The sequence below is a fragment of the Dermochelys coriacea genome, chromosome 6, assembly GCF_009764565.3.
Source record: "Dermochelys coriacea isolate rDerCor1 chromosome 6, rDerCor1.pri.v4, whole genome shotgun sequence".
NCBI classification, from domain to species: Eukaryota; Metazoa; Chordata; order Testudines; family Dermochelyidae; genus Dermochelys; species Dermochelys coriacea.
This window is the reverse complement of record NC_050073.1, coordinates 122,983,002-123,001,804: the sequence shown is the minus strand read 5'-3', so window position 1 is coordinate 123,001,804 and position 18,803 is coordinate 122,983,002. Positions and strand designations below refer to the sequence as shown.

Below are 18,803 nucleotides of genomic sequence, written 5' to 3'. Positions count from 1 at the left end.
GGGTTAAATGAACCCCCATCACAAGCCTCAGGAGTGCTCTAATCTCTGTCAGCTGGAGCAGTCGTTCATGATGACACCAAGCTGGGAGGGGCTGCAAGCACTTTGGAAGACAGGTTTAAAATTCAAAATGACCTTGACAGATTGGAGAACTGGTCTGAATTCAACAAGATGGAATTCAATAGAGACAAGTGCAAAGTACTTCACTTAGGAAAGAAAAATCAAATGCACAACTACAAAACGGGGAACAACTGGCTACGAGGTAGTACTGCTGGAAAGGATCTGGGGGTTATAGTGGATCACAAGTTGAATACGAGTCAACAGTGTGATGCAGTTGCAAAAAAGGCTATTATCATTCTGGGGTGTATTAACAGGAGTGTTATATGTAAGACACAGGAGGTAACTGTCTCAAGCAGCGTGGCACTGGTGAGGCCCCAGCTGCAGACTGTGTTCAATTCTGGGCACCACCAATGAGGAAGGATGTGGACAAACAGGAGAGAGTCCAGAGGAGAGCCACAAAAAATGATAAAGGTTTAGAAAACCTGACCTGTGAGGAAAGGTTAAAAAAAACAGGGCCTGTTTAGTCCTGAGAAAAGACGATGGGGGAGACCTGATAACAGTCTTCCAATATGCTAAAAGAAAAGGAGTACCCGTGGCACCTTAGAGACTAACAAATTTATTAGAGCATAAGCATTCGTGAGCTACAGCTCACTTCCGAAAGCTTATGCTCTAATAAATTTGTTAGTCTCTAAAGTGCCACAAGTACTCCTTTTCTTTTTGCGAATACAGACTAACACGGCTGCTACTCTGAAACCTTCCAATATGCTGACCATTATAAAGAGGATGGTGATCAGTTGTTCTCCATGTCCACTGAAGGTAGGACAAGAAGTCATGGGCTTAATCTGCAGCAAAGGAGCTTCAGATTAGATATTAGGAAAAACTTTCTAACTGTAAGGCCATTAAACTCTGGAATAGGCTTTCAAGGGAGGTCATGGAGAAAGGCTTTAGTGGGGGACGTATAGCTAAGCACCCCCTTACCACGACTGGGATCATGGCTAGTAATCATCCAGTCTTCATCCATCATCTTGTGCAATGGTGAGCAAGGGCACGGACACATGAGGGATGTACTATCGCCTGTGCATGGCGAGTATCATCATGGGTGACTTCACCCACGCTGCAGCACTGCAGCCCCTTGCAAGGACCAGCAGGTTCCAGCCCTATCGGATGACATGAGCTGGTTTTAAAGCACTAGGTCACTATGCGGCTGGTGGTGCATGACTCCTGAGATCGTGGGCACATTATGGAGGCAGCCCTCTCAGCACTGGGAGAAAGGAGGTGGAGAACTTGGTGCGGCTCGGCATGCAGAGACCCTGTCTGATTCTGGAGTGGCAGGGACTTGAGGCAGCCATGCCCAGTCCTGCCTAATTGGAAGGAACAGGAGGCTTTGACAGTGAGGTAGCTAAAGTAAAAAACTCAGTGGCCTTGAGGCTTTGAGAGTCCTCTAGAGAGGACACTGAATAGCTGAGTTTAATTGTCCTCCAGTCCCATTGTGAATACATTTACTCCTGAGGGCATTCTGGGAAAAAAAATTAAAATTTTCTGCACAAAACAATTAAAAATTCTGTGCACAATATTTTAAAATTCTGCAAGTTTTATTTGTTAATAAATAAATGCAGAGGCTCCAGCATGGTAGTGGGGAACACAGGCCACTGGCTGCATTGAGGTAGGAGATCGCCCTGCAGCCTGCCCATCCCCAGGACATGGACTCAGCAGCGAGGCTGCACCCGACCCTGACACAGCAGGGCCTGGGCCTGCCCCAGAAATACCCTGGGGCTCTGCCCCTCTGCACCAGGTGTGGGACAAGCAGGCTCAACCAGGCAGGATCCAAGTGTGGAGGGGCTCAGTGTGGGGGGGATCCAGGTGTAGGGTGAGAGGATTCTGTGTGGGACAATCTGGGTGCGGGCAGTTCAATGGGGGGTCTAGGTGTGAGGGGGATCTAGAGGCTCATGTTGGGGGGCGGGGTTCCAGGTGCAGGGGCAATGGGACTCTGCAGGGGCTTCCAGGTGAAGGTGGCTAGAGTTCAGTGGAGGAGTCTGGGGGTCTCAGTTGGGAGTTTGGGTGCTGGGGAAGTGGGGCTCAGTGGAGTGGGGATCTGGGTGCAGCTAGTTGGGGGTCAGTGGCATGGGGGCTCAGGGTGGTACATCAGGGTGGGGGGTTAAGTGCAGGGAGCTCAGTGAGGGGTGGTCTGGGTGCAGGGGTGGGAGTCCGGAGGCAAGGGGGCTCCAGATGCAAGGGCTGAGATACAGTGGGGTGGGGTTCAGGTATAGAGGGCTAGGGGGGTTCTGGATGTACTGGGCGAGGCTTGGCAGGGGTGTCTGGGTATGGGAGGTCCAGATGCACAGGGGTTGGGTGGATGGGGGAGCATCTCCCTGTACAGTGACCCCTCCCCCCCACAGCTGAGGAGCAATGGGGGCAGGAAGCAGGGGAGGATGCTGAGCTTCTTGCAGCTGGGGGAGGTTTCTTGGGGTGGGTCTGACATAGCCCCAGCCACTCCTTGCAGGGGAAGAGGAAGTCCCATCCTGTCCTGCCTCCAGCCCAGCTGGAACTGGCACCTGATCCCAGCTCAGGACAGGAGCCACTGGCTGGGGTGTCCCCAGCCCCTTGGTGATTTACCTCTCCGCCAGCTGCCTGAAACAATGTACCTGCTCTGCTAGGGAGTGGTGCGTGACTGCTTTTGCAGTTTCCCTTTGCTTCCCTGTCAGAAAGACATTTTTCTGCAGGAAAGCAAAGAAATCTGCAAAGGACATGAATTCTGCACACACGCAGTGGCGCAGAATTCCCCCAAAAGTAATACATCTGTGGGATTCTGAAACAAAAGGTGATTTCTTTTTACTTCCTGGCCCCAGCTAGAAAGCTTTATTCCCTGCACCTTTCTCTCATTAAACTCAATACATCCCCTCTGTCAACTGCCAAGCTTCTGCTCTGGATCTCGCCTGGCTGTGTCATGTTCAGCTGGAGTTCAGGAAACACAGTGGGCTGCTCTCTCCTGCCTGCTTTGAATGGTGATAAGTATGCTAGAGAATAATTATGAGCATGTCGGATCAGAGAAAAATCACATTTTAATTGTATATTTACAGCAATTTAAAAGTCCCCAAGCCTTAAAAGCCTCTGATTGCCTGTAGTATAGCAAACCGCAATCCTCCATGGGAATTAGCAGCCTTTGCAAGAGATGTTTGGCAGCCTACTTTAAGCTGTTCAAAAAATGCTTTAAAATGAGTTTCTCATTTCAAAGCATGCTGATCATCAAGGCAGATATTATCCAACAACAACAAAATACTCTGCCCTGCAGCCTCAGTTCACCCGACCTCCCAAATACCATTATTTGATGTTAGTGGGAAGGAAGGATGAAGAGTTTGGAGAAGTTCTCAATCACTCATTATAAGGGTTAGGCATAAGCATCACCTGATTCTGCAGCCATTATGCGAGTAATCTTACTGCTCATGTGAATAGGAGCAGCAGGCTTCAGCCTTAAGTGAACTTCCATTCTCCTGTCTACCGCCCAGTAAACAAACTACACACGCATCTGGGGCCAAATTCTGCGCTCGACGACAATGAGAAATAAAGTGAGTCAGACTGAACATTGTAACCAGGGGCAGGATTTTGTGAGTATTTGCAGTGCAAATGCATTTGGAAGTGGATCTGAAAACAAGAGAAAAATCCACCTGCAGTTTGGAAATATTTTCACATAGACAAAAAAGGCAGGAATGCAAACCGATTAAAAAAAAATTGAAGACCAATCCTTAGGTTCAGCCAACTCTGTGCTCCCCTGATCCCACGACTGGCTATTGGTCACCTTGCCCCTATGTGTAACTTAAATTTTTCAGCCACAGGAGGGATCCTTCCAAGTGAAGGTGAGAATTAGATACAATGTCTAAAATGAAAAGTGGAGAGAGAGAGTGTTTCTCCAAGAGGGAACCTGATGGATGTGGTCATGGCTAAAGACTAAAAGCTTAACCGCCTGACAATGAAAGTTACCGGGGCAGCCATTTCCCTGCAGGGTCCTGCTATCACCACTGTATCTTTTCAGGAGTGACTCATGTAGAATTGGTAGGCCCTGTGTAATAATCTATCCTAAGCCACTGCTACAGAACAACTATACGGTGTCTTCCATCATGGCAAGCACTCTTTGGCTGATAGTTTCAACCATCTCTGAACTGGTGTTTACAGTCGATTGTTGTGAGACCACTTCCCCCTGCAAGGTTAGCAGCTGGGTTTTCAATCCACAGACTTTTAAGGCCAGAAAGGACCATTCTGGCTATCTGGTCTGATCTTCTGGGTCACACAGGCCACAGACTATCACCCGCATCAAGTCCATCACAATAAGAATATTCATTGGAATAAAAACCAGACTGAAGCTGTTGACAAAAAGTGAAAGATTCAGTTCACATCTGGGGGAAGCTTATACTGTATAGAAATAAACAACATACAAACTCTTCTAAAAACAATACAAAACCGGCCTGATTCCCCACTGTCTTGCGCCTCGTGGAATCATTTACACCTGTGTAACCTGAGTGAAAACAGTACATGAGGCTTATGATTTCTCTGATTCTATAGGGCCGTAGCAGGCTCTCCAGCCCAGTGTATCTATGCAGAATAGAAACCTGCTTCCTGTCTATCAGCAATGCTCCTGTGTGGCTCACTCATCACTGGCATTGTCTTCCTCATAAGGCATGTTTTATCAATGGAACAGGTGCTCTCAATACCTACCCTGAACTGACCACCGTTCCCGTCATCCAGCTCTAGAATATATCCTTCCACCTGCACTGTCGACAAAGGGGGCTGTTTCCAGGACAACGTGGCGCTGTTGTTGTGGGTGCAACATTCTTCTAGCTGTAGGATTGGGGGTGCCGGCACTGGAGAGGAAGCTAAACAAAAATTAGTGTAACCCTGGCTTCTACGACCATAGTGGACATCAGGCATAGCAAGTGCATTCAAATTGCATGTAAACTCATGCACACTTTCTCCAATATATGGAGGCCATGTTTATAAGCTTGTTACCCAGCCTGCATTTCACACTGGATTTAAGGTAAAATCTCATGGGACTGAGGCACAGAGGAACAAGAAGGGACTGTTTTCTAAACTTACTTCCCGTGAGAAGCTTTGCAGAATTTGGGTTTTCATCAGCTTGTCAACGTGAAATTTTACTGGGGCTACTTCACTTTCTCTTATATTTTCTTTCCAATAAATTTTGGATGAGTGTGAAAACATAGCACCACACCCCCAGCTGTGACAGCGAGGCTCCCATACATAAGCCACCCATCACAACGGCATAACCAAAGACCAGGAAGGTCATAGGAGCACCTTCCCGATGTACTCTGAGAGTCTGGCTGCAGAGGGACAGGCATTATCATTCCCGGATGAGAACATGACCACTGGTTGCAGCGTCAGTGGAAAAAGTGGGTCTAATTCACCTCTCTGTTATCCCAGGTTTCCGCCATGCAAGTTCATTGCAATCAAAAGAGTTACAACATTGTATCAATAGAACAGCAGAGGGGTGAGTCGGGCTCACGGCCTTTGCAATGACTTGTGGCTCAAGGTGTACCTGATCTTCCTCACAGTGGGTCATGAAGGGGCAGTAATTCTGGGGGGCAAGAGGGGGTCGCTGTGATGGGTATGGTGAGCCACATATAACAAGAGATAAATATGTTTTCAATTGTGCTAATTTAGTGCGAGTAAATGTTCTGGGTGGACATCGCTGTTGATCAAAGTTGGCCAATGATCCTCAAAAGAGGTACAGTGAATTTCACCACAAAATCTTGCGACTGTACCTCAGCCACCCCCAGTCACCATTCCAGAAGTGAACATAGTATGGACTCCATGGCTACGTCTACACAGCAGCTAAACATCCACAGGTGGCCCAGATCAGCTAACTCGGGCACACAGGGCTTTGGCTGTAAAACTGCTGTGTAGATGTTCAGGCTTGGGCTGTAGTTCGAGCTCTAGGACTCTGCAAGGGGGAAGGTCCCAGAGCCCAGGCTACAGCCCGAATCCCAACATTGACACTGCCATTTTACAACCCCGCAACCCGAGTCAGATGACCCCGGCCAGCCGCGGCTGTGCTGCGGGTCTATTATTCCAGTGTAGACGTACCCCAAGGGGCATTCATGGCTGGGCTTCTTTGCTGACTCACTCAAGCAAATTGCCAGAGTCCGTTGTAGGGGTAGGTTTTGTTGGTGCTTATGTCCATTAGGAAGTGTACTGAAACCATAGCAACAAATTCATTTCATGGAGGCCGCCAAACAGGGACCAGCCGGTAACTACTTTCAGTCTCCAGTCTTTGTTGGGTTAGAACCAGTGATGGAGAGGAAAAAGGCTGAATAGTCCATAGCCAAACCTCCGTGTGAGCTCCTGCCCAAGACAAAAAGTGATTTCATGGTATTTTCTGCTCCAGCAGAAGTATTAGCTCCTCTGCAATAAACAAAAAGTACAAAGAAGGAGGTCTGCTTCTGCGCTACAAAAGACTTGGGGGAGACCCCACAGGGAAAGGGGACCCGCTTCTCACAGCCCATAGCTGCCCTCACAGTGATACTTAACCTCTCTACTGAAACATTTACCACCACGGGGGAAAAACCCCACCCCTTTCCTTAGTCCAGACTTCACATATTTCAGCCACGTTCCCTATCTATATAGCACTTGCCATCTTGCACGACAGGAGAGAAATGATATGTATTACAATCCAGACTGCTAGGGGAAAACGAGAAGGAATTACTTTTAATGATTCAACACATACAGCTGAGCTGCATCAAAACTTTTTGGGCAGAAGTCGCAGAGGGTCACCTTGTGAATTAGTGCCAGATGGGAGTGATGTGTGGGCATCACGGCACAGGCAGGTTTTAAGGAGTGACAAGTGTCTTGTTCGGTATAATACAGGGGGTAAGTCAGACACCTGTAACATGTAAATTGTGGCTATACCAGCACTGGGAGTGGGGACTGTCTGCTCCGCTGAGGGTGAAGGGAGGCTTTGCGTGTGGGGCAATCCTGGTGCCAGGGGTTTGAGAGATTCTTGGCAAGTTTTGTCCAAACTGGGCCCAAAGGGCCTGGGTGGCTGAACTCCCTCAACAGCTGAACGAATCTTGTTCTCCGACAGCCTGGCGGCAGACCAGATCTCCGGCTTCCGACACGCCTAAAATGCACTGCTCTGTGTTTCCCCGTCTCACAAGGTCCCCAGAGCCACAGGCTGACAGTTGTGCTGCAGCTGGGGCCGTTTAAAGGCACATCCCAGCAAAGCAGCAACTTGGCCGCCTTTCTGGCGGGGTCTTGCTGCTTCACGGCTTCCCCCCTTCCCCAGATTTTCTTGCCTTTTCAGTCTTAAAAGAAGGAAACAGGAAAAGCATAACAGGGGCGTATAGGGGAGGAGAATGGGAGGCGGCAGTGGGGAAGGGAGATGGGGCAGTGTGCAAAGGAAAAGGTATGAATGCTGGAAGAGAAAATGGAACTAACAAGAAAGGGGAAAGAAAAACCACATGCTGGCACTCAGATACACTGGAGGAACCCTCAGCTGCCCTGTTAATGGCCCCCTGGCACTACAAAAGCAGCACCAAGAAGCCAGATCACAAGCCACGGACCGTATCTGGGAGACCTAAGCCATGTGGCTAACGTCTGGGGCAGCCTCCCCGGGGTTATCACGATTTGTCTCGGGGGGTTTCTCCGGTGCACTGTGCAAACAGGCTTTTCTCCAGCAGCTGAGACGTCGTCCTTTCCCAGCAATGTGCTCCCTATGGCTCCAGTGTGACAGCTGTCCAGCGTGTTCCCTTCCATTTCTCAAGTCTGATCAGCCCCCCCTTTACCCAGTATCTCAGCTCAGGATCTTCCCCCACATCGGTGCCTTTAGGGCAGGAGCTGCTTTCTGGGCCGCGAGCAGCTGGCGCTGGTTTGTCATCTCCTGGCTCAGCAGGTTTGTGTTCTGAACAACTGAAATGGCACTTCCTCCCCCCGGGTGGGCAATGCGCCCCTGGTCTCACCGCTGCAGAGGGTGCAACTGCGCTGTCAGCAGGCTACGTGGAAGAGCATGTACACCAGCTGTTACGGCTGCATCATCATCATCAGATTGGAAATCAGCCTATTTACGTCCATATCCTATGTGCCCCTTTCTACGCGACAGGCTGAGCACTAGGTCATGTATTACATCCACCTATGAGCTTGTCTATACGGTAATGCCTCGCTTAACGCCCTCCCGCTCAATGTTGTTTTGATGTTATGTCCCTGCTCCATTAGGGAACAGGCTCGTTTAAAGTTGTGCAATGCTTCCTTATAACTTTGTTTGGCAGCCTGGTCTGTCCACTGCTAGCAGGATTCTGTGGAAGAGCCGCGACTTTAGAAAGGAGCATTGCACAACTTCCTCTTCTCCGCCTCCTCCCGCTCCCTCCCAGCGCTTCCCCTGCTGCCAAACTGCTGTTTGACGGTGCTTAGGACTTTCTGGGAGGGAGGGGGAAGAGCGGGGAAGTGTCGCACTCGGGGAAGGAGGCAGTGACTTCGGGGAGCTTCGCTGCCGGTGGGTGCAGAGCACCTGATAATTTTTCACCGTCAACCTGGACTGAACTCTGCCAGCATTCAGGAGGCTGGAGGGGAGGGAGGAAGAGCTTCACAAATATCACTGATGAATATAGTATTAAATTGTTTGTTTAAAACTTGTACCTGTATTAAATTGCTTGTTTAAAATTGTTTAAAACGTATACTGTTTATGTACATAATGCCTTTTGTCTGGCAAAAAAAAAATTTCCTTGGAACTTAACCCCGCCATTTATATGAAATCTTGTGGGAAAATTGGATTCGTTTAAACATTGTTTCGCTTAAAGTCGCATTTTTCAGGAACAGAACTACAATGTTAAGTGAGGAATTACTGTACGAGACTCTGCTGTCCCCTCGCAGGGACGAAGCGCACTCCCACTCACTCGCCTCATTCCTTCTACGCCCTTTCTTGGCCTGTCCCTCCCTTTCCGAGCGGGCTGGGTAGGGTCCCAGCATGCGCCGCCATTTCCTTCCGTTATTACTTCGCTCCGGAAGGTAGGGGAGGGGCTCAATCATCTTACATCCAATATCAGAGCTCCAGGATACGGCCATTCGGAGCTACATCTAACAGGTCTGCAATGGAAGAAGAATAAGGCCCTGCCCCTCCAAACTGAGGAAGTCGTGGGGACAAGGCAGCAGATGTGCACCCGCTGCTCGTAGCGCTCGGGTAGGGGCAGAGCTGAACCTCTTCCCCCCCACGCCAGCGAGCCGAGCTGGAGCATGCCGCATGCTTTTAAAGACTGAAGCAATTTACTCCTGCCCAGTACAAGAGGGGGCAACAGCGGGATTGTAGCTCTGAGGGGAACCTTTGAGGCTCAGGGCCTCCCCATAGTTTGGTGCAGTTTGTGCAGCACCTATTGCTCAGGCCCACGGCATTCCTGGCCCACGTCTGGAAATGGTATTCATTGTGTGGTTGCCCAGTTATGCGATTCTGGTGAATTCCATGTATTCTTAATGCAAAGGGAAAGGGAAAGACAGCTAAGCCAGCAGCAGACTTGCTTTTGCTAATTAAAAACAAACCCTTAGGCTAAATTATTAATACAAGGGAGGAAGGAGACTTCCCACTGCCTATACGATTTGTGTGCAAGCTGCAGAGAAAGTTCAGCCCTGATTGAGTTTGACCCGAGTTTCAGTCTTCTCTACTCTATTAAAAATGTTGCTGGTGCTTTAAAACAATGGTCCAGTTAACTAATGGTGAGTCATGGGTGTGCTAATTGTCAAGGTGTTTGTCATGTATCAACTAATTGCACAACAGAACATCCAATTGAGACAGCAATGAATACACAGGGCCAGAGCCTGAGCCGGTCACCTTGAAATTACTAGAGCTACACCAATGAACACCACATGAGGAGCTGGCTCTTTGCAGAACGTATGCCAAAGCAGACAATAGGTGTAAGCTTGGCTCCACCCAATCACAGTTTGCTGTTTCGCAGCCAATTAGCATCTTCTTTCAACTGCCAGGGACTTCACAAGTCGGAAATTGCTCACAGGTTGTGACGGATCTCTGCGCTCTGTGAATTAATGAGACTTCGCAGAGGTAGACCACTGCAGAACCAGTTGCCCCCGAGGAGAGAGTATAATCAGGAGGAAATTAAAATTAAGATGAAGTGCTTAAAAAAACAAACAAACAAAAACAAACAAACAAACCCCAAGGAAAAAGCCAAATGATCTGGGTGTTGTGGTTCTTTGCTACAATGTAGCGTGCAGCATGTTTCTGGCATGTCCGAGATGATAACGCTCTCAGGCAAATTTGCATTCTTGTTTGAAAGCTATGCTTTCAAGTCAAGTCATTCAGACTGGAGACAGACAGCCCGTTATCTAGGCAACGCAAACCACCATTCAGCAGCATGTGTGTAAGCTGTGGACATGTGTGAGGGATGTAGGCATTTCTTTATACTACTTCAAAACCCTCCCCACTTCAAACACGTGAGAATTCCCACTGAAGCCAAAGGGACAGCGCGCATCAATCAGTCAAGCAGGATTTGGCTCCAAGCGTGAAAAACCTCGTCTTCTTTGAGATCTGCACAATTGGGGAGCAGGCAGCCTCAGCATCATGGGTTCGGGCCTGTTTCCAAAGCACGGCCAGGTGCAGCTGTGCTCTCCCTGACTCTCGTTTCGAAGAGAACACCCTGGGGAGCCAGAGATGCAGGGACAGCAGGTTGTTCCTCCCGTTAAGACAAAATTGAGCCAGGAGGCAAAGAAAACAAAGGCTGGTTCTGATTTCCTGAGTGATCTCACACGAGTCATTCAGCCTCTTTGTGCCATGGCTTAATAACCCTGGAATTTATGGGTGTTGTGAGGCAAAAGCAATTACAACTTGTGAAGTGCACTGGCCTTTTTTGGAGGGAAGGTACTATATCAGATCCCATTGCTAGGCAGCCCCACCATTGTCAATTGTTTGTACATGGTGCATGCGCACACATGCACTGAGCAAGAGACAGTCCTTGCCCCCAAAAACTTCTCCTCTAGACACAAAGGGTGGCAGAAAGGAAGGATTACTTTACTACCCCGATTTTACAGCACAGAGCGACGGAGTGACTTAACCAAGGCCCCGGAGGGAGCCTGTGGCAGAGCTGAGTATTGAATCTGGAACTCCGGCTCAGAACAGTTGCTTAACCATTGGACGTTCTCTGAGGTTTTAAACCCACCTTCTTAATTTTTATTTGTAAGGAAACAAATCTTAAAAAACCAAAGTCCCTAGTAGATAAAATTAGCGCCAGTGTGTTGCCTCTTTACATCCAGTGATTTTTCATTAAACCCAGAGATTGTGGTGCGCACAAGCCAACGATAGGTGAGTGTTATTTGTTAAATGTACTGAAGATAGGCTTACCTTTCATCTGCACAAAGTCGAGCTGATGGATGGATTGCAGCAAAGGTGCACTGTCCAGGTTTAAATCAAAGTCTGTGGTCATCCTTGGGGTTAGCGTCCCTTTTCCCCACTGGTCCTCGGTCAAGTGCACTCTCCTGATCAGAGCATCGGAAATCTGATTGCAAGAAAGACCTCAGCTATTACACACCACTCCAGCAAGTGCTTTGTGCCCTAGAAAGAGCTGGTTTTTTATGACAGTAAAAGTCAACAGGGCTTGAAATCAAAGTTGCCCACGTTGAGTTTTGGCGTCACTAAAGTTTCATGGTGACTTGAGTTTTGCCATTGACTTCAATGGGGCCAGGGTGTCACCCAAGGGCTCTACCAAGGTCATTCATTTTAGGTTCAGATTTTGTAAAGTACTTCAAGCAGAACCAAATCATGTATCTGGAGCTACTGAGCATCTTAGATAGGCCAAATGAATCAATGCCATCTTATGGGGTGACCCAATGCCCGGAGACGTCAATGCAAGGGCTTTCACTGGCTGCAGTGAGAAGCCCTTCTTATGAACTATTATTGTTCTTGTGAACCACGTATTGAGTCTCTCCCCCATTAGGGTCCTGGAGGGCTGCGTGTTGTAATATTTATTCTGGAGATACAATAAGAATCTTCCTCCAAACTCTTCTCCCTGTATCTGTGTTCCACTGTTCTCACAGGATGAATTCATTCCTGTTTTGCTTCCTACCTTACATGCAGCCTTCTCCAGCCTGTTTCAGTCTCTGACGTCCATGTAAGATTTTTTCTCCTTACAGAGGGCCAGTTTCTGATGTCCTTGCTCACAATGAGTAGTAATTTAGCACAGTGCCACTGAAATCATGCAGAGAAAGGTGCTACTCACGTGGGTTAAGGGTATCAGGACCTGTCTCATAGCTAGTGCCGCTGCGTTTCTTGTGACCAGTATACACTCTTAGAGCACAGAGATATGTCTCCCTTATTCGGTCTTCATTGACAGGTAAAATCTCTAGAAATACACAGCTAATACAGGGTCTGATCCTCCTCATGCTACAGCTGATGTGAGTTTAGCTGCTGAGTTCCAGTGGAACAGGACTGGGCCCCAAAATACTAAGGAATCTTCTTAACATCATGGCTATGCTAGACTGAAATCGGCAGGAAGAAAATCTCCCTAGATGACTGGGCCCAATCCAACATGCCACCTTGTAGCCCTCTTCCACACCCCACAAATCCCTAGGGCTGCATCAGCCCATGGCGCAAGGGAGAGCAACCTTACACTAGCTGATAACAGTGGGGCCTGTTACACTAGAAAGCGGAAGCACCCGGTTGCTGGCCACGTCTCCTCTCCTTGGCCAGGCCCCTGACATGGCTCCTATGCTGGTGGCAGGAAGGGGATGGGGATGACGTAGAGCTTTAATAATCCTTTACAAAGTATTTTTAGACCAGAAAGAGAGAGAGAGATTATTAAGTATTATTAAGTATATATTATTAAGTATTATCTAGTGCCTAAATATTCCTGATGGGATTGGCACATTCTTCTAATGACAACGAATATGGACCAATCAACCTGGGGCTGTACTGCTCCGTGGTGTAGCTCCACTGACATCATCCTAGTTACACCGGGGATGAATGTGGCCTCTGGATCTGCACTCGCTCGCCCTCCCAGCCAGCCCAGCTCTTCCGTCCAAAGGCACCTGGAAGTGAACAGCCACACACCCACCTGTAAAAACCCACTGGGGTCATTCTCTTTTATGACCTCCAGACAATACTCCATCAGGCCTGTGGTCTGGCGCAGCTTGACTGTGCAGTGAGAGATCTGGTCTCGTACTACCTGCAACGAGACGAAGAGAGGAGTTTCCAAGTGCAGGTGGAAGCAGTGAGGGTTGAAGGGCATGCGCTCGCCCCCAAAAGATTAACAGGGGCTTTGCCACTGGGACAGGATCAGACCATGAAAGAATAAGACTGAAGAAATCTATCAAAGGAGCAAAAGACTAAAGAGAACATCAAAGACAGGAGTTAAATAATTGGCCTCCAGAGCCCTGAATCCATGAAGAGCACACAATGGGCATTGGATTCATTATTCAAACTAGTGGGTTAGATGCATCTCTGCTCACTGCACGCCATTAATACGAGGACACAACACAGAAACAGCTGAGTTACTCACTATACGCAACACACGTGGCCTAGCTACAGAGAGACACAGACACTCTGGTAGGGATCTAGTGGCTTCTGCAGCAGAAGACAGGGAGACCCACTAAAGGGTTTCCAAAGTATTCTAAAAGGGGGCTACCTAATTCCTATCATCCTCAGCTGGTGCCGATCAGTGGAGTGACTCTGTTTCCAAGGAAGACGTGCCTGTTTATCAGCTGAGGGTCCGGCCCTGTATTTTTAAACTAAACACATATAAACTTCAACATTATCAATTACTATTAGCAGTAATAACACCTGTCCTATCTAGCACGTTTCATCAGCAGTTCTCAAAGCGCTTTTCAAAAGAGGTCAGTATCACAATCCCCATTTTACAGATGGGGAAACTGAGGCACAGATTGGTGAAGTGACTTGCCCAAGGGCATCCAGAAGCAGAGCTGGGACTAGACCCAAGGTCTCCTAAGTCCCAGTCTAGTGCCCCTATTTACTTACAAGGCTACACTGCCTCCTTCCCCTAGTGGTGAGCTGTAGTGAAAGTAACTTCTTCCCAAATGCCAGTGCTGTCAGTAAAAATAGGGTCCTCAGACGCCTCCTTCCTTTATTTTAGGGGCGACATCTTTCCCCATGAACTCTTTCCACCTCGACAGAGCTCAGATCTCCCTCTGCTTTGAGAGCTACAGGTGGGAAGTGCTAGATAAGAACGAGGTGGCACTACGGATAGTAGCTCATAATGCTGCAGTTTATATTTTTTGATCAACATATAATCATGTCTTCAGTCTTGCATGGTGCTGAATCAGCGGTACAGCGCACATCAGAGCAGGCCCTACGTTTGCAGGATGCAACCACTGGTGTCACTGGGTAAGGAGAACCATGGAAACACATACAAATTAATCCATAGATCTGGAGGACAGGTCAAGGTGAATTACTTAGCGCTACCAACAAATGACCAGCAAGAATCCGTCCGTAAGAACGCCTGGCACTCCACAGATACAGTCACTACATCTCTCTTTACGGTCCCTGTAAAATCACTGCTTCTTTATGTAATTTACTTGGTGGCTCTCCAGACATGTTCTCTATGAAGATGCATCAGTTCAATTGTAGGGGGGTTCCTAGAAAGGGAAGTGCTGCATGACCTAGTAGCAGAATACCAAATGGGTGCACAGACCCTGATCTGCCCAGAAAAATAGCAGCAATTTATACCAGATGTCTATACAGGCAGGAAATCACAGAACATCACTGTGTTGAATCCTAGTAACGGGAACATTAACATGCCCATCTTTGACCCTTCCTCATGGTCTTTTTTCACTGTGAGTCACGGGAATGAGTCAATCTTTCTCAGCTCTGGCCCTTGGGTCTCCTGACAGTGAGTTCTGGGAGATGGTGTCAGTGACTGATGTATTGAAACGTATTCAAGTGTACAGTGCTTACGACTGGCTGGCACTTCAGGGCAAAATTCTCCCCTCTGACTTTTACTGCCAATCTCTTACCTGCCACAATGGATTTTTGCTGCATACTCTGCACTTATTCAGCATACAGGACTTCAGCTGATGTCGATGGAAGTTTTGTACACATGGTATGCAACAGAGATGTTTCGCGGAGGATAAGAGATCTGTAGCACAGGTCAGTGAGAGTAATTTTATCCCTTTGGCTGAATGCGCCAATGGCAGGTCTGAGACGTTTTAAAAAAAAGAGCCCAAAGCTTTGTAAAGTTCTCCTTTAGGCCTCAATCAAGCTAACCGATTCAGTAGATCCTATTTGTTTAATGTGTCATACAGACAATAAAGCATAGAATCATAGAAGATTAGGACGGGACCTCAGGAGCTCATGTAGGCCAACCCCCTGCTCAAAGCAGGACCAAACCCAACCAAATCATCCCAGCCAGGGCTTTGATGGGACGTTCCATCGTCATATGCAGCAACAAACCATTTGAAAAGCCTGCAGTAAATGGAAATGGAGCTCACAGTTTCGCATTCATTGCTAGAGTAGTTAACTATAATATCTATGTACTATGATTCACCAGCCAGGTATGTGAATAGACGGCACTATTGGCAAGATAGCTTCATCTGACGACAAGTGAAATGTATCACCCAAGAATCCTCATTGCTCAGATACCGTAAGGTGGAAATGAAGCATGCTCTAATCTTCTGCCCCCAATGTGACTGGCTGTTAAGAGTGCAATTACTCCTTCAGGCCAATCAAGGAAATCTTGTGTTTCTCAGGTATAAATTTAACCACCTATACAGAATTACATACCACACTGAGAACTGTCCAGAGCTCCATGTAACTCAGGCTGATATGCCCACTTATGCAGCAATGCATTAGTTAAAGGATTGCCAACACATTTTCTATATAGCTCCTGATTTGTATCGACTCTCCACTGTGTGCAAAAACCCTTTTGCTGGTTTTATCCCTCTTTCTAGGAAAACATTATATTCAATTTGATTGCTGTGAAACTGAAGCCAGAGTAATCCCCTTTGGTTTAATTCTCTGGGTCTGAATTTGCTTTCACTTATACTGATGCAAACCAGGTCCAAGTTCACTGAAGTCAGAAGTTGCACCAATGTACTGAAAAGACAACTCTAGTCTGTCCAGGCACCAGCAACCCTAACCATATCAACCCAAGAGGATTCACAACTCCAGAAACAGGGTTAACTAGTGCAATGTTGAGATAAAACCAGCAGGGGGAGCTCACACTATTTTTTTCACAGTAGCAGCCCTGTTAGTCTGTATTCGCAAAAAGAAAAGGAGGACTTGTGGCACCTTAGAGACTAACAAATTTATTAGACCATAAGCTTTCGTGAGCTACAGCATCCGATGAAGTGAGCTGTAGCTCACGAAAGCTTATGCTCTAATAAATTTGTTAGTCTCTAAGGTGCCACAAGTACTCCTTTTCTTTTTACATTATTTTTGGTATGTTCCACTATACCAAAGTGGTAAATGCCAGTTTGCTTTTAATTTTGTGGCAGCATGCAGTAGTGATAGGTTATCTTTCAAGGCCAGGATACAATGCAGAGAGGCTGCCCTCACCAAAGTATGGCAATTAGAAGAGCACATCAGAGTTTTGCCCTAGACATATTAAAGATTTCCCTATAATTTTGAGGAAGATGTAATTCAACACCCAAGTGAGCTGAAATGATTACCCGGAGAGGGAGGAGCACGGCCTAGCGGCCAGGCCGCTAGACTAGAGCCCTGAGTTCTATTCCTGGCTCTGCCATTGACAAGCTGTGTGACCATGCCCAAACCACATCCCTTCTCTGTGCCTCAGTTTCCTTCCTTTGTCTATTTAGATTGTGAGCTCTTTGGGGCAGGGACGTCTCTCACTCTTGGCTTGATCCATGCCTAGCATAGAACCTCTTAGCACGAGTGTAATATAAATGATAATATATTGCCTACCTTCATAAAATACACTGTCTTCTAACACCAACCAGCCCCTCACAACTCTTCTATTCCTTCCGCCAGCAATTTCTCAAGAAGCTCCTCTGTATCCAGCCTTATGAACTGGGGTTTGGCTCTTGTTGTCAAAAAGCTGGTGCCTCGTGGGGAGTGATGTTCCTGGCTCAGCCGCTGTTCTTTCCACAGCACATTGCAGCGAGTGAAGGTCATGGCTTCCACTCATTTTGGTCGCTTGATATACTTTGACATGTTAAATTAGCCAGTTTTAACGACAGCTCCATGCACAGCAGCCGTTTGCAGCACAATGTGTGGCCCTAAACTCAGGGGGCTAAAGTCTGCTTTACCTTTCGGGGGAACGGTGTGTAAACAGATTCCCCGCCAGCCAAGGCGTCAGGATGGTTTCCCTAGTCGCCTGCCTCTGCTCTGCAGTCCAGCTTTTTAAACCATTTCAAAGCATAGTTAGGGCTAGTTTACAATGGCCAGGGGAATCAAGCTCCTGCCTTGCCTACACTGTCAAGGGGAAACAGAAGTAGGACTGGACCCTGAGAGTTTCATCGCCTGAATAAGCTGAGAGTAACTTGTTCACGGGCCAATAAAAATCTAACCCCGTCTATATCTTTAACACTGCTCCTCTGGGACTTGGCATCTCACTCCAAAGCCATCTCTGCAGCTCTCACCATTGCGTCGAGCATATTCACTTCATGTAAAGTCCTGAGACCCAGCATGGGTTATCATTAGCCCTTAGTTTCTTGGTTCATTGGGGCCAATCCCCTGTTGCCTTGTAAGATGGTCTAGTCATTTATGTTGGGCAAAGTGGGTGTAAAAGACTTCTTGGGACAGATTCTTGTCTCAGATGCTTCGGTTCTAAACCCCTGTAATCTGACAGTCTTCAGTGGTGGTACACTGGGGTAAGTAAGGGTATGTCAATAAACAACTCATGGCTGGCCCAGGTCAGCTGATTCAGGCTCATGGGGCTCAGGCTGCTGAGCTGTCAAATTACAGTGTAGACATTTGGGCTTGGACTGGAACTTGGGCTTTGGGACCCTGCAAGGACAGAGGGTCCCAGAGCTTGAGCTCTGGCCCAAGCCTGAACATCTACATTGCAGATTTGTAACTGTGCAGCCCGAGCCCCATGAACCTGAGTCAGCTGACCACATCTTTATCACAGTGTAGACCCCGTGGCTTTCTCAGATTCTCTCCTCATGGCAACCTTTCGAATGACCTGATTCCAGCCATACAGCTGCTCTTGCAGGATAAGAGTTGCTGCCCAGTCATGGAACCTGCTCTGGTTCCTAAAGTGCACGTTGCCCACAACACCAACACGCAGTGAAAGCCACCTGAAGAGACTGTGTGTGTCTCTGTCGGTCGGACCACTGATGGGCTGTGTAATCGCCATGCCAAATAGCAGCGGCCTCCCCTTCATCCCATCCTGCTGTGAAAACGTTCCCTTGGGAAACGCACATACTACTAGGGAGGCAACAAATATGGGATTGGCAAAAAAATCTTTATTTTCTAATCTTCTTTGCGGCTTAAATCTTGGTTCAGTTCTCGCCAGATAAGGAATTCATGTGCTTCTCCCTACAAAGTCAATGCTTTAATATCATCATCAGTGGAACCACCATCTGCTATACCTGGCAATGCATGTAATCTCAGACAGTTTTATTTTGGCTAAGTGTTAAATTAAGAAAATGGTTTCAAGGAGAGACTAAGGTCAATGGCAAGCCAGTCTAACCCAGGAGCCTACTACAGATCAGATGCCCAATGCTGGTTCACATCAGACCTTGCACTCTTCATGCACTGTCTGTTTTACTCGCTGCAAAGCATAACACACTGAAGCGTACGTGCAAAGACAAAGCAAGTGATATATGGATTGCACTTC

The 18,803-nt window shown here is 47.6% G+C and overlaps 1 protein-coding gene across 1 annotated transcript in view; it reads right to left on the bottom strand.

Moving 5' to 3' along the window:
* The window catches only part of TRIM9 (tripartite motif containing 9), a 123,121-nt gene that overhangs the window by 25,071 nt on the left and 79,247 nt on the right, over window positions 1–18,803 (bottom strand). Inside the window, exons 4-6 of the mRNA XM_043515908.1 lie at window positions 13,104–13,214; window positions 11,396–11,549; window positions 4,765–4,910 (exon numbers count right to left, since the gene is read on the bottom strand). Coding sequence (XP_043371843.1) covers window positions 4,765–4,910; window positions 11,396–11,549; window positions 13,104–13,214 — 411 coding nt within the window. The remainder of the gene's footprint in view (window positions 1–4,764; window positions 4,911–11,395; window positions 11,550–13,103; window positions 13,215–18,803) is intronic.